At 35.2% G+C, this 12,122-nt stretch overlaps 1 protein-coding gene across 10 annotated transcripts in view; it reads right to left on the bottom strand.

The window, feature by feature from the left end:
• HECTD1 (HECT domain E3 ubiquitin protein ligase 1) overlaps positions 1 to 12,122 on the bottom strand; it is a 79,240-nt gene that overhangs the window by 38,126 nt on the left and 28,992 nt on the right. For all 10 annotated transcript variants that reach the window (XM_034417962.3, XM_087874961.1, XM_034417965.3 and 7 more), the window contains exons 9-16: positions 11,158 to 11,272; positions 9,536 to 9,710; positions 8,625 to 8,763; positions 6,114 to 6,284; positions 4,914 to 5,136; positions 2,647 to 2,910; positions 2,309 to 2,385; positions 912 to 1,046 (exon numbers count right to left, since the gene is read on the bottom strand). In XM_034417962.3, the coding sequence (XP_034273853.1) occupies positions 912 to 1,046; positions 2,309 to 2,385; positions 2,647 to 2,910; positions 4,914 to 5,136; positions 6,114 to 6,284; positions 8,625 to 8,763; positions 9,536 to 9,710; positions 11,158 to 11,272 (1,299 nt within the window). The remainder of the gene's footprint in view (positions 1 to 911; positions 1,047 to 2,308; positions 2,386 to 2,646; positions 2,911 to 4,913; positions 5,137 to 6,113; positions 6,285 to 8,624; positions 8,764 to 9,535; positions 9,711 to 11,157; positions 11,273 to 12,122) is intronic.

Here is a 12,122-nt window from a genome sequence, read left to right as displayed (position 1 = left end):
GTTCTTAATGGCAGCCCCATGTAGAACATGTTACAACAGTCCAATAGAGAGATGACTAAGACATGAATGACTGTAAGTAATGCCTGCCATTCCAGGAAAGGTGACAACATGCACACAATATGAAGCTATATAAAGGCTGTCTTGGCCACAGCTGCTGTTTGCTCCTCGTGCATGAACTGTGAGTCAGCAAGAGTTCCCAAACTTTAAACCCAGTGTAATTGTGACTCAGGCAACATAGAAATGTAATAAACAAATAAACACTGTTCAAACTTGTGTAATTTTGCTAGAAAGAGCAGGCGTAGAAACCTGTCTTGCTGTGCTAAATGTCACTCAGTTCTTTCCCATCTAGATCTGGAAAGTATTTTACCAGCATTGCTTATTCAGCCAGGGGCCAAGATATACAATTGGGTATAATTGAGGTCTTCAACACCCCCAATTAATGAGCTAGGGCTCAATCCTCCCCCAAAGAACCCTTACTTCAAGGAGAACAATTATAATTTCTCCCACTCCTAACACTTTTAGATAGCTCAGAAGAATAACATGATTGAAACTACTTTTACCCAGTCCTTCCAGAGATCGGCACTGTGGTTAATGCCCTCTTCATGCTAAACCCAGGCTGAAATGTTTCTATTTTTGCAATAACAGTCCAATTACTTCCTTAGCAACCCTCCCCTAAAAAGTGGACATTGGAAATAGATCACTAATTGTCCAGTATATCTGGGTTGAATGGTGATTTCTTAAAACAGGAATAACATTTTCTCTCTCAAATTAAAATTAACTTGGGGATATTTCCAGGATATCCAATCCATGCAATAAGTGGTTAGTGATTGAGAAGAGAATTAAGTTTGAATCAAGTGAATATCAACAGAAAAACAACTATGTCAATATTTCATTTCACTAATGAAACTTGCCTGTCTGTTCGTATGAAGTTCCCATGAAGACTCTAATTGAGTTGCTATATTCCTGAGCGTTACAACTACACCTCTAGGCATACTTTCAACTGCTTTAAAATGGTCATCATATAAGTCTCTGGCCATAGTTCGTACCTGATTATTTAGAGACACAAAAATAAGTGATATATATAGATATATATAGATATATACACACACTCACATATACATTAATAATTTCCTGAGATTTCTGGATATTTTTTGTTTACAAAAGCAGTACATAAGAAAATTATTAATTAGCAAACTGTCAGTGAAATCTGATTATACATAATCAGTATATTAATATACATTGTGCAATTGTTCTTGCTTAGCTCCTCTCATTAGAAGATACATTAATCAATTAGAAAAAGACCATGCTATGTCTGAATTAAAACTCCTAATTGCCAATCACCTAACAATATTGGAGGGCTACCAGTTAGATTTAGATTCCAAAGAATGATAAGCCAGGAATTCCAATTTTAGATACCAAAGAGTCACAAGCTATGAATTCTAATATGGATTAATCTTTAAAAAGGTTCAAAACAGCACTTTTTCTAGGCTGGTCAAGTCATCAACATCTGTGGAATGCCTCTTCCAGAGATGTCTGAGATTGCTTGTTAAAAATATTTTATACTTAAAAAATATCAAAGCTGTTGAAAGATCTTTACTTTTTGATTTTATCTTTTGCTTTAGCAATTTTAAACTGATTTTTTAAAAAAAATTCTACACTTAAATTTTTACAAAAGTCATCTTGAACTCAGATAGAAAGCTGGTTGGAAAATAAAACCATACAAAGAAACTATGTGTAATTGTGAATATGTAACATAAAATTATAAAAATGTACATAACCTTTCTGCAAACTGAAAATGCTGAGTTCTACAGGTGTTAATATATTCTCTCAATCAAGTCAATGACATTTTTTCCAGATCTCTTTTGTTGAACAGAACCAGACCCTGATCTCTGTCTCTAACTAATCATCTCCAAAATGACTATAGCACTACTCTGATGGATGTATGAAAGCTCTGCTGTTTCTGATGGTTCTTGTCAGGCATCTGCAGATGAAGTATGACTTTGGAACAGATAATATTGTGCTTCTAGCTGATATATACGTCCCCCACCAATATAGATATGTTATATATGAAGTGGTTACAGACAGTATTTCAGTTTAGCCCTATTCTTTACTCCTGAGTTATTGTATCCATTAAAAAAAAAGTCAGTAAGGTTTCTTCTCTTTCATAGCTGAAGTTACTATTAAATTTCTTTTAAAATATAGGCAGGCTTACCATTTGAAGTATATCTGACTAACAAACAGCATATATAAGGAGCAGTTAAAAATGAAGACATTTAAACTATTTAAAATTGGCAGAAATTATCCTAACCTTTTGTTTTGTTTTTTCCAACTTGGATTTTAGTTTTCTGCCCCGTTTTCCAGTCCAACCAGTCACAAATTCTGATCCTGAAAAACAACTCAGGTTACCACTGAACCCCAATATAATACAGTTAAGTCAGACTCCTGTTCAGATGAAGTTTGCATAATCAAGAATTGTCCCCTTAAGGTACATAATTCTGGATTTGTTAATCCATTGTTATATTACCAGGCTTAAAAATATTCTCTACAAACCAGATATGTTTCCCAGAGAATAGGAATCCAGCTGCTGAACCAGACAACTGCAAACATATATATATCTTTCTCTTCATTATATAAAACTGTACTCACCTAAAGAAGTTTCAGCTGTAAATGAGTGTTTAGTTCCTCTATTGGACTCAAAAACAAAACCTGGTAGATCTTCTTTTAAGATTGTAGCTTGCTGACCATCTGAATTATGAATAGCAATTTCTCCTTCCTTTAGACAGGTAAGAGACCAATTTCCTACTGTAAGTTTAGAAGGTCCTGGAGCTGATAAAATTGGTTGGCTGGTTGTGGATGGCTTTACCTGACTCCGTGCCCGCTGTAACTTCTCTAAAAATTCACTTCGGCTTTCTATTTAAAAAGAATAAAAAAAATAATTTATATTTAATACTTAATTTAGTTTCCATGAAAGAATGTATCTCATGAAACAAGTGCAAATTTAGATTTTGGATTCAAGTTCTCAGGACTGTTTAAACACTGATCAGATAATAAAGCAGTTTACAATAATGAAACTTAAGAGGGGCAATATAACATTAATATGCTTTGGATAATGTACTGAAAAAAATTAAATACAATCATTTTTAAAACAAAGAAACCAAATTAGGCAGTTGAAATCTTATTTTTACTAACAGAAATTCCACCATTTTTCTGCTTGATATTAAAAGGAAGCATTTAAATTCTGAAAGAAGAAAGGATTGGATTGGACAAGAAATTAAAAGAGAAAATCTAAGATATTTCACAAGTGTCATCTTATTGTGAGAAGCATTTAGAATTGTTTAATCTGCTACAATAGCAAACTATATCAATTTTATGCATAACTGCATAAAATTTGTTTTGTACTTATATTTTCACTACAGCATAAATCTTAAAAACTACCTTTCTCTCTCCCATAAAATATATTCTACAAAAGATCGCATTATCCACGTTCATTCAACATCCATTAAAAAATTTAATCCAACTAAGTACGGCTGTTTAATCATGCCCCAAGTACTTATGTTTAATCACAATGACTCCTACCCAAGCCCACACCATTATTCCAGGAATCAGTAGCACAATGTAGACATGTGAAACTACACAGGTACACTTCCAGCACAAAGGTAAAACCTTTATACTGAATACCTCCACCCCAAGAAAGATAAATGGCTTCCAATGTGATCTACTTGTTGTGAAGATCTTCCACCTATGTTTTCCACTCTGGAAGCTGCGGGACTATTGTTGGTTGTTGTTGTTATTGTTATTTTAACTACACGGTTTTTTTATTTCTAGGGAACCTTTGAAGGATTTGTAATTTACTCTGTTTTTGGTGATCTATTTTCTCTTTCAGAGAAACACTGAGAGATGCCCATTTTGACAAGATTCATACACAGGACTAAGGGATAAAGGACCCAGCTTAATCTAACGAGTGAACAAAGACATAACCCCATCCGAAAGGAATTGAAAACATATTTGGAAGTATGCAAAAATGCAATGAAAATACTTCTCAGGACTAGAAAAATTGTGCCAAATTAGACAACTATTCTATTCAGACATAGCAATTCCCTGATCCAGCTAGTTCAGTAGAGATTGTCTTCTGCACTAGGTGAGTATATGACTAGCCTTGAAGCTAGATGGCTGTTCATACCACTCACACTCCAGCACCACCTTGGGAATTAAAATATTTCCTAATATTTCTGAAACTGAATTCAGTTATCAATCACAAACTTATTCAGAATAAATACTCACAGTATCCTTTTAGCTTCACATCATGGGAAAAGACATTTCCTGAGAATTTGAATCTTAAGTTATAGTACAGCAATCCTATAGTTCCATTGCACGCTATTTTTACTATTACTTCCTAATATTTAAAAATTAGTTGTTGCAATTATAAAAAACTACTAAAAGGAGACAGCAGGCAATATCTATTAAGTTTAAAAACTGCAGACAGCTTAGTAAAATTCAATGTGAAACATTTCTGCTGAATGTCTGTCACAATTTCAGGTTGGCTGACGAAGTTTCTACTACTTGTCACACATACATGCATTTCATTCTGCTAGCCAGATGCAAGCCACATCATTCCAATTTCTGTACCTGGAATGCAGTTTATCATTCTTACGCATTACCCTTTAATGATTGTTTAATATTAGTATGCATGGAAAAGAATGAAAACATGAAGCTACGATGTTCACTGAACAGAGTTACTAGAAGTTACTGTTACATGCCAATTTGACAAAAGCATCACTGACCACCTTCCACCTGTTTACATCCTTTACTATTTAGGGAGGCAATTCCTGTAAAACAGAACATCTCAAAATCAAACATATAAAAAATAATTTGTAATTAACTCTTTAAAATATTACTCGATAACAAGATTGTACCTGAACTGTCAGATCCTCCTTCAGGACTGCCACTGGAATACATTGTAGCTAGCTTCCCATCCAAAATAAATCTGAACCATCCATTGCTTCCATTTGAAAGTTCCAAGGCTGCAGCATCACTCCAAATATACAGGCAGTCCCTTCCTCTAATAATTGACCAATCTCTCCAATGATAGGGTTTACCCTGCTGCAATTCTTTGGCATCTTCTTGAGGTTCATCTTCCTATAAAACAAGATTATTAAGCTACTTGAATGTACATACATTTAAAAAAAAACCCACCAATTTTAATGCACTTTCTGAAAGTTACAAGTACAATTTTGCAGTTTTACCAGTTTTATAATAGTCTGTAAATAAAAAAAAAGTACTAGAAAAAAGACGAGATAAAAGATTTGCATAAATGTTCACATAACTTATAAAAAATACCAATTGATGAAAAAGGGAAAATTTTCACTGGTAAATATAAGAAACTGAATGAAAAAAGGAAAGTACCAAATCAATCCATTTATATTAGCATATTCATAAAGTTATATTCCATGATATATTTTAATATAGAATTCTATGTAATCAGTTATAAATGGTAAAATACAGCAATATTATCTATAAGCAACTTTCTTTCTTCTCTGAATTTCAATGAGCAACCATAATTTGAAGAAGCACTGTGATATATTTAAGAAACTACATCTAAAAAGCACATTATGGATATACATCAATTCTATCTTTCATATACTTTCTTCCAAGTATAGATTGAGAAGCATAAACATTTATAAAATACAAACCAATGCATTTTGTAAAGCTTCCTTTTTGAATTGTAAGCAGCTAATATAGTTTTAGGGTTCATGTAGAAAAGAGTATTAAGTCTCCCTTAACAGGGTAGCTTTTGGACCAGACCTGTATCATTTACCAATCAGCACATGTTAAATGAAGTTAGAAAAATTAAGAATTTAATTATGAATGGTTCCATTAAATTGCTTGCTCTACTTACAAGCCGTGTACACTAAACTGCTTCTCTAGCAGACTTTACGACTAATTCCAAGAATTCTATTTCAAATCACATTTGTATTTCATTACTAAAAGTTAGGACTAGCGTTCTATAGTTTAACCCTGAGGCAGATAACTGCAGTAACTGAATTATTTTCTTTCCCAATGGAGCTTCCTCTAAATATGACAATTAAAACAGCTTAGTTGGATTAAATTCTTACTTTCTCTGGTTTAGACTCTTCTTCATTCTCATCATCTGAAGATGGTCCAGCCAAAGTCGATACTTTACTTATTACACCAAGTCTAGCAAGTTGGTCCAAGAAAAGGTCACCTCCTTTATCCACTAAATCTCTTATGATCTGCAAAGCTAATAAATGGCCATCATCGTCATCCTGCAAAAGTAATAGAATGAAAAAAACCCTTAGCAATTTCTTCATGATTTGATATACAATTAAAATTACTACAAAAATTAACATTGACTACATGAAACTGACAAACAGAAATTCTTAAACATGCTGGTAGTAATGATTATTCTAACAACCTGAATCTAGGAATATTTTGGTATAGAGGGGCACACAAATCAAAACGCTTTGGGCTTCTTTGCAAAACAAACTAAAATAAAACTAGTTGTTTCATCTATCATATAAGCAGTATAAAAGTAACAGCAATACCAATTGCACAAGTAAAACAGAATAATGGAGTTGGAAGGAACCTTTGAGGTTTCTAGTCCAACCCCCTGCTCTAGTAGGAGATCCTACCATTCCAGACAAAGGTTGTTCAATCTCTTCTTAAAACATCAAGTGGACCCATAACTTCTGGAGGCAAGCCTTGTATTTTTATATGGTTCTTGTATGATATATGCAAAGTATAGCTAGCCCTTGTTTAGCAACCACAGTTGGGACCAGTAACTTGGTCACTAAGTGATGTACTCACTAAGTGGAAAATCACATGACCACAACTGTGCTGATGATTTTGCTTCAGATTTCCTTTTGCACCATTTCTTTACTCTTTGGAATGTTTGCCCAGGTGCTGTGATGATTAGTAAGAGGGGGATTGCTTGAATTTACATTCATTGGAGAGAAAGGGATTACAAGAGAGTAAATGGACACACAGTGGGGAATACCTATTGAAAGAAATATGATAGCAGTGATTATTTGCTTGCCAGCTTTGGACTGCTTAGGAGATAAACAAAACCAGAAAGTGTGAAAGTGATTAAAATCTTGTCAGTAGCAGTAGGGAGCCGGCTAATTAAAGCCAAGAACTGAGGTCATTATCTTGGGGTTAGCATGTTTTGAGGAAGCACTGAAATACAGAGAAAAAAAGCTCAAGGGAGCTTTTGTCTGCAAGGGAGGAAAAATGTACTATATTGGTGAACATGTAACTGAGAGAGATGCTGCAAAGGTCATATGTTTTCATCCTGGTAATAACTTCAAATAGTCAATGCCCAAGACAGTCACTAAATGAGGGTTACCTGTAAGTTGCTCAAAATTTCGTTCAAGTGATACCTCAGATGGGATTCATCCAAATTAATTCATTGAGATCTTCTTATTTGATTGGCAATGACTGAAATTTTATTATACAATTTCTATATTACCATACTCCCATACTACCACCTCTTACAATACTAGACAACACAGTATCAACAGTAGAGACCTTCAAATTTCTAAGTTCTACCGTATCTCAAGACCTAATATGGACAGCTAACCTGAAAAACATCATCAAAAAAGCACAACTCAGAAAATTCAAACTGCCCAAGGAGCTGCTGATACAGTTCTACAGAGGAATTATTGAATCTGTCATCTGCATCTCTAGAACTGCCTGGTTTGGTTCTGCAAGCCAACAAGACAGACACAGACTTCAGAGGATAATCAGAACTGCAGAAAAAACAATTACTATCAACCTACCTTCCATTGAGGACCTTATATTGCATGAGTCAAAAAGAGGGCTATGAAAATATTTACAGACCCCTCGCATCCTGGACATACAACTGTTTCAACTCCTACCCTCAAAACGACGCTATAGAGCACTGCACACCAGAATAACTAGACACAAGAACAGTTTTTTCCCAAGCAGGAAACAAATAATTCCCTCTGCTAAACAAATAATTCCCTCAACACTGTCAAACTAGTTATTAAGTCTGCATTACTATTAATCTTTTCATCATTCCTATCACCCATCTCCTCCCACGTGTGACTGTATGACTGTAACCTTGTTGCTGGTATCCTTACGATTTATATTGACTGTTTCCTAATATGATTTTAATGCTTATTTGTTCCCTATGACTATCATTAAGTGTTGCACCTTGTGATTCTTGACGAATGTATCTTTTCTTTTATGTACACTGAGAGCGTTTGCACCAAGACAAATTCCTTGTGTGTCCAATCACACTTGGCCAATAAAGAATTCTATTCCATTCCATTCCATTCCATTCCATTCCATTCCATGCCATTCCATGCCATGCCATGCCATGCCATGCCATGCCATTCTATAGAATCTATATACTTTTAAAGCACAAAATAATAGACATTCAAAAATGAGGTGCAAAACATTTTGAATTTGAATTTAATTTTGTGCATAAAACAGCTGTTTCATATTAACACTATTTGACCATTTGAGAAACTTAAAATACTTCCAAAATAATTGAAACTGCCTTTTTCAAACTCACAACACTTTCTGGTTGATACTGATTTGCATATTGCTAGAAGAAAATAAAATGTATAAAAATGAAGTACCTCTTGATCTAGAACAGTAGCAGTGATCTCTACCAATACTGTAGGTAAATTATGTCCAACATCTGAGTCACAAACTTCTTTGAGAAGAGCTTCAGAACAAAAGTGAATCATTTTTCTGATGAGAGCAAGACTTGCTTTTCTATACAAGAGAAAATAGCATTTTTTTAAATTAAAAGGAAAAATACTTTTGGGAATTACATACTAAGTTTTGAATTTAAAGCCAAATTGGTAGTACAGTGATCTAAGGCACCCTGTTATTAAGCTGGTTATTAAGACCAGCTGCCTGCAATTACTGCAGGTTCGAATCTCGCCAAGGCTCAAGGTTGACTCAGCCTTCCATCCTTTCTAAGGTAGGTAAATTGAGGACCCAGTTGTGGGGGCAATAAGCTGACTTTGTATAAATATACAAAAGAATGAAGGCTATTGCTTAGTGCATTGTAAGCTGCCCTGAGTCTCCGGAGAAGGGCGGCATATAAATCAAAATTAAAAAAAAAAAATACTTGTCAAATTATTGTCACTTGAAATCAGAGCCACTTAAGAGCTATTCAAAGTCACACCATTGCTCCATTCCATTGCTATTTTCTCTTCTCACACATGCTTACCTGAATATGCCTTTATAGAATAACACTGGAATACAAGGTTTATATATATATATATATATATATATATATATATATATATATATATATATATACACACACACACACACACACACACACACACACACACACACACACACACACACACACTGATATCAACCTTGAGTATTAGGGTAACAATAAACATAAATAATATGGTAATTTGAGAGAAAGAATCAGCAAGCTAAAAGGTTTTTTTTTAATCAGAATAATATAAATCTGATTCTTATTTCAATTCACATCCATGAAAAGAGCCTTTTTCTTCTTTTTTACCTTATTGATGGCAGCATAGTTTGCTGAAATGTTTGCGCAAACACAGGTAGCAGTCTTTTCAAATATATTGGTGCCATTTCTGGATCACCTTTGGGTTCATTTGATTCTTCTTCATCTTTATTGGCATCTTTCTTTTTCTTTTCATCTCCTTTGTTAACTGGACACATCCAGTCACCTACAATTTGTTTAAAGAAACTTCTATCAAAGGTTTTTACAAACATTTTGATTAGTTGTACTTAGATATTCTGAACTGAATAAACTTTAAACCATTTTCTGAAGGATTCAGACTTGGGTATGAGGCAGAAACACCCCTGCTTATACCAGTTGCTTATATTTGTCTGGACCTTCTGGTTCTATTTTCAGTAGTTTTTTATTCCATCAACCATACTATTTTTCTGGAGCAGCTGTTAAGAGTTGAGGAAACTGTATTCCAGTAGTTCCAGTGTTTCTTCAGTAGATAGTTCCAGTCAATTAGACTACTGTAAAGTGATCTGAATAGGACTGTCTTTAAAGATGACTCAGAAACAGCATTTGATATAAAATGCAGTGTCTCTGTGTTAATTGGCACAGCACATTGTCTCTGCATTATGGGACTTGTGTTATGGATCCAATTGTTTCTGGGTACAGTTCAAAAGAATGGTTCTAACTTATAAGGCTCTCTAGGACTTGGTATTGAGCTACCTTCAAGACCATGTTATATTTGACTAGAACTGATTCTTTTGATTCTGAGATGTTCCAATATGAACATCTCAGGAAAAATTACTTGTATTTCTTTACTTCGATGAAGTTAGAAAAACTGAGACCAGGAGGAGACATTTCTCCATAATGGTAATCCTACACTGTGGAACAACCTCTCCCAGGAAGTTAGACCAGCTCTAATAATAATGATGATGATGATTTATATGCCATTCAACTCACTGGGTGTTTTACAATATGAATATTAAAAACATTATTTTCTTTACAGAAGCAAGTTAAAATATAACTTTTCCGAGGCCATTTTAAATATAGTATTTTGAGGGAATTCCATATATATGTTTACATTGCTCTAAGTTACTATATTTATTTTTTGTAATAGTTATGTTTTTATATTATGGGTACTATATGTTTAAATACTTTGTAATATGTACACTGCAAAGAGATGCTCTAATATAGCGATTATAAAATTTAATAAATTAAAAAATAAACAAATAATTAGAAAAAATACATATTAGCCAGTTTACGCATTTGACAATTGGTACCATAAAAAGGCAATCATATCATTATTTTAATCATCTTGCTATTGGCTAGTAATTATATTACTATATCTGAATTGCAGTTTCAGAAATGTCAAACTGAACTAACATTTTCCTCCTATAATTATGCTGTACATATTATTTTCCCCCTCATAGTTCAAATCACACAACGATCAATACCAGATAAAGATTCATAATTCCTATATTGTTTTATAACTGCCAAGGCAATGGTAGATAACACTGATTGGGACAGTCACTATTTCAAACTATAAATAATAACCAAATCAGTGTAATTATGTTGTAAAATGCATTTTGCACCGAATGCATTTTTATATTCGCATATTGAAGCTGAATTTTAAGAAAAACAGACTAGTAACTTTTCACACTAACCTGGAGACTGGAGAATGGCAACTACTTCACTATGCCCTCTTTCACGAGCTTTGTCCAAAGGAGTCTTTCCATCTTCATCTCTCAAATCTGGATTGGCACCATGTCTCAAAAGAGTCTACAAGGGATCAAATGTTTATTACTAAACTTTTATTTGAAAAATGTAACATTGGTTCATATTTAATTTCTAATCATGCAACCGAAGCATTGACTTTACACAAAACCATCCTAATTAGTGGGCAATGGTAGTTTCCAACTTTCACTTTATTGCGAAGGTTGTTGAGAGTGTGGTGGCGCGACAGCTTCCCCAGTACCTGGATGAAGCTGTCTATTTAGATCCGCTCCAGTCCGGTTTCAGACCTGGGTGCAGCACGGAAATGGCATTGGTTGCGTTGTTGGATGATCTCTGGAGGGCTCAGGGTAGGGGTTATTCCTCTATCCTGGTCCTGTTAGATCTCTCAGTGGCTTTTGATACCATCGACCATGGTATCATGTTGCGCCGGCTGGAGGGACTGGGAGTGGGAGGCACTGTCTTGCGGTGGTTCTCCTCCTATCTCTCCGACCGGTCGCAATCTGTGTTGACAGGGGGGCAGCGGTCGACCCCGAGGTGCCTTGTTAGTGGGGTGCCACAAGGGTCGGTCCTCTCGCCCCTTCTATTCAACATTTATGTGAAGCCGCTGGGTGAGATCATCCGTGGTTTTGGGGTGGAGTTCCATCAGTACGCTGATCATACTCAGCTGTACATCTCCACCCCAGACCATCCCAACGATGCCTTGGAAGTGATGTCCCAGTGCCTGGAGGCCGTGTGGGTCTGGATGGGGAGAAACAGGCTTCGACTCAACCCTTCCAAGACCGAGTGGCTGTGGTTGCTGGTGTCCCGGTATAGCCAACTGGCGCCATTGCTGGTTGTTGGGGGCGAATCATTGGCCCCCACGGAACGGGCTCGCAACTTGGGCGTCCTCCTGGAT

Source organism: Pantherophis guttatus, chromosome 1, assembly GCF_059756535.1.
Source record: "Pantherophis guttatus breed Tessera chromosome 1, ASM5975653v1, whole genome shotgun sequence".
Lineage (NCBI taxonomy): Eukaryota > Metazoa > Chordata > Lepidosauria > Squamata > Colubridae > Pantherophis > Pantherophis guttatus.
Note: the sequence above shows the minus strand (reverse complement) of the source record. Positions and strands in the feature narration are given on the sequence as shown.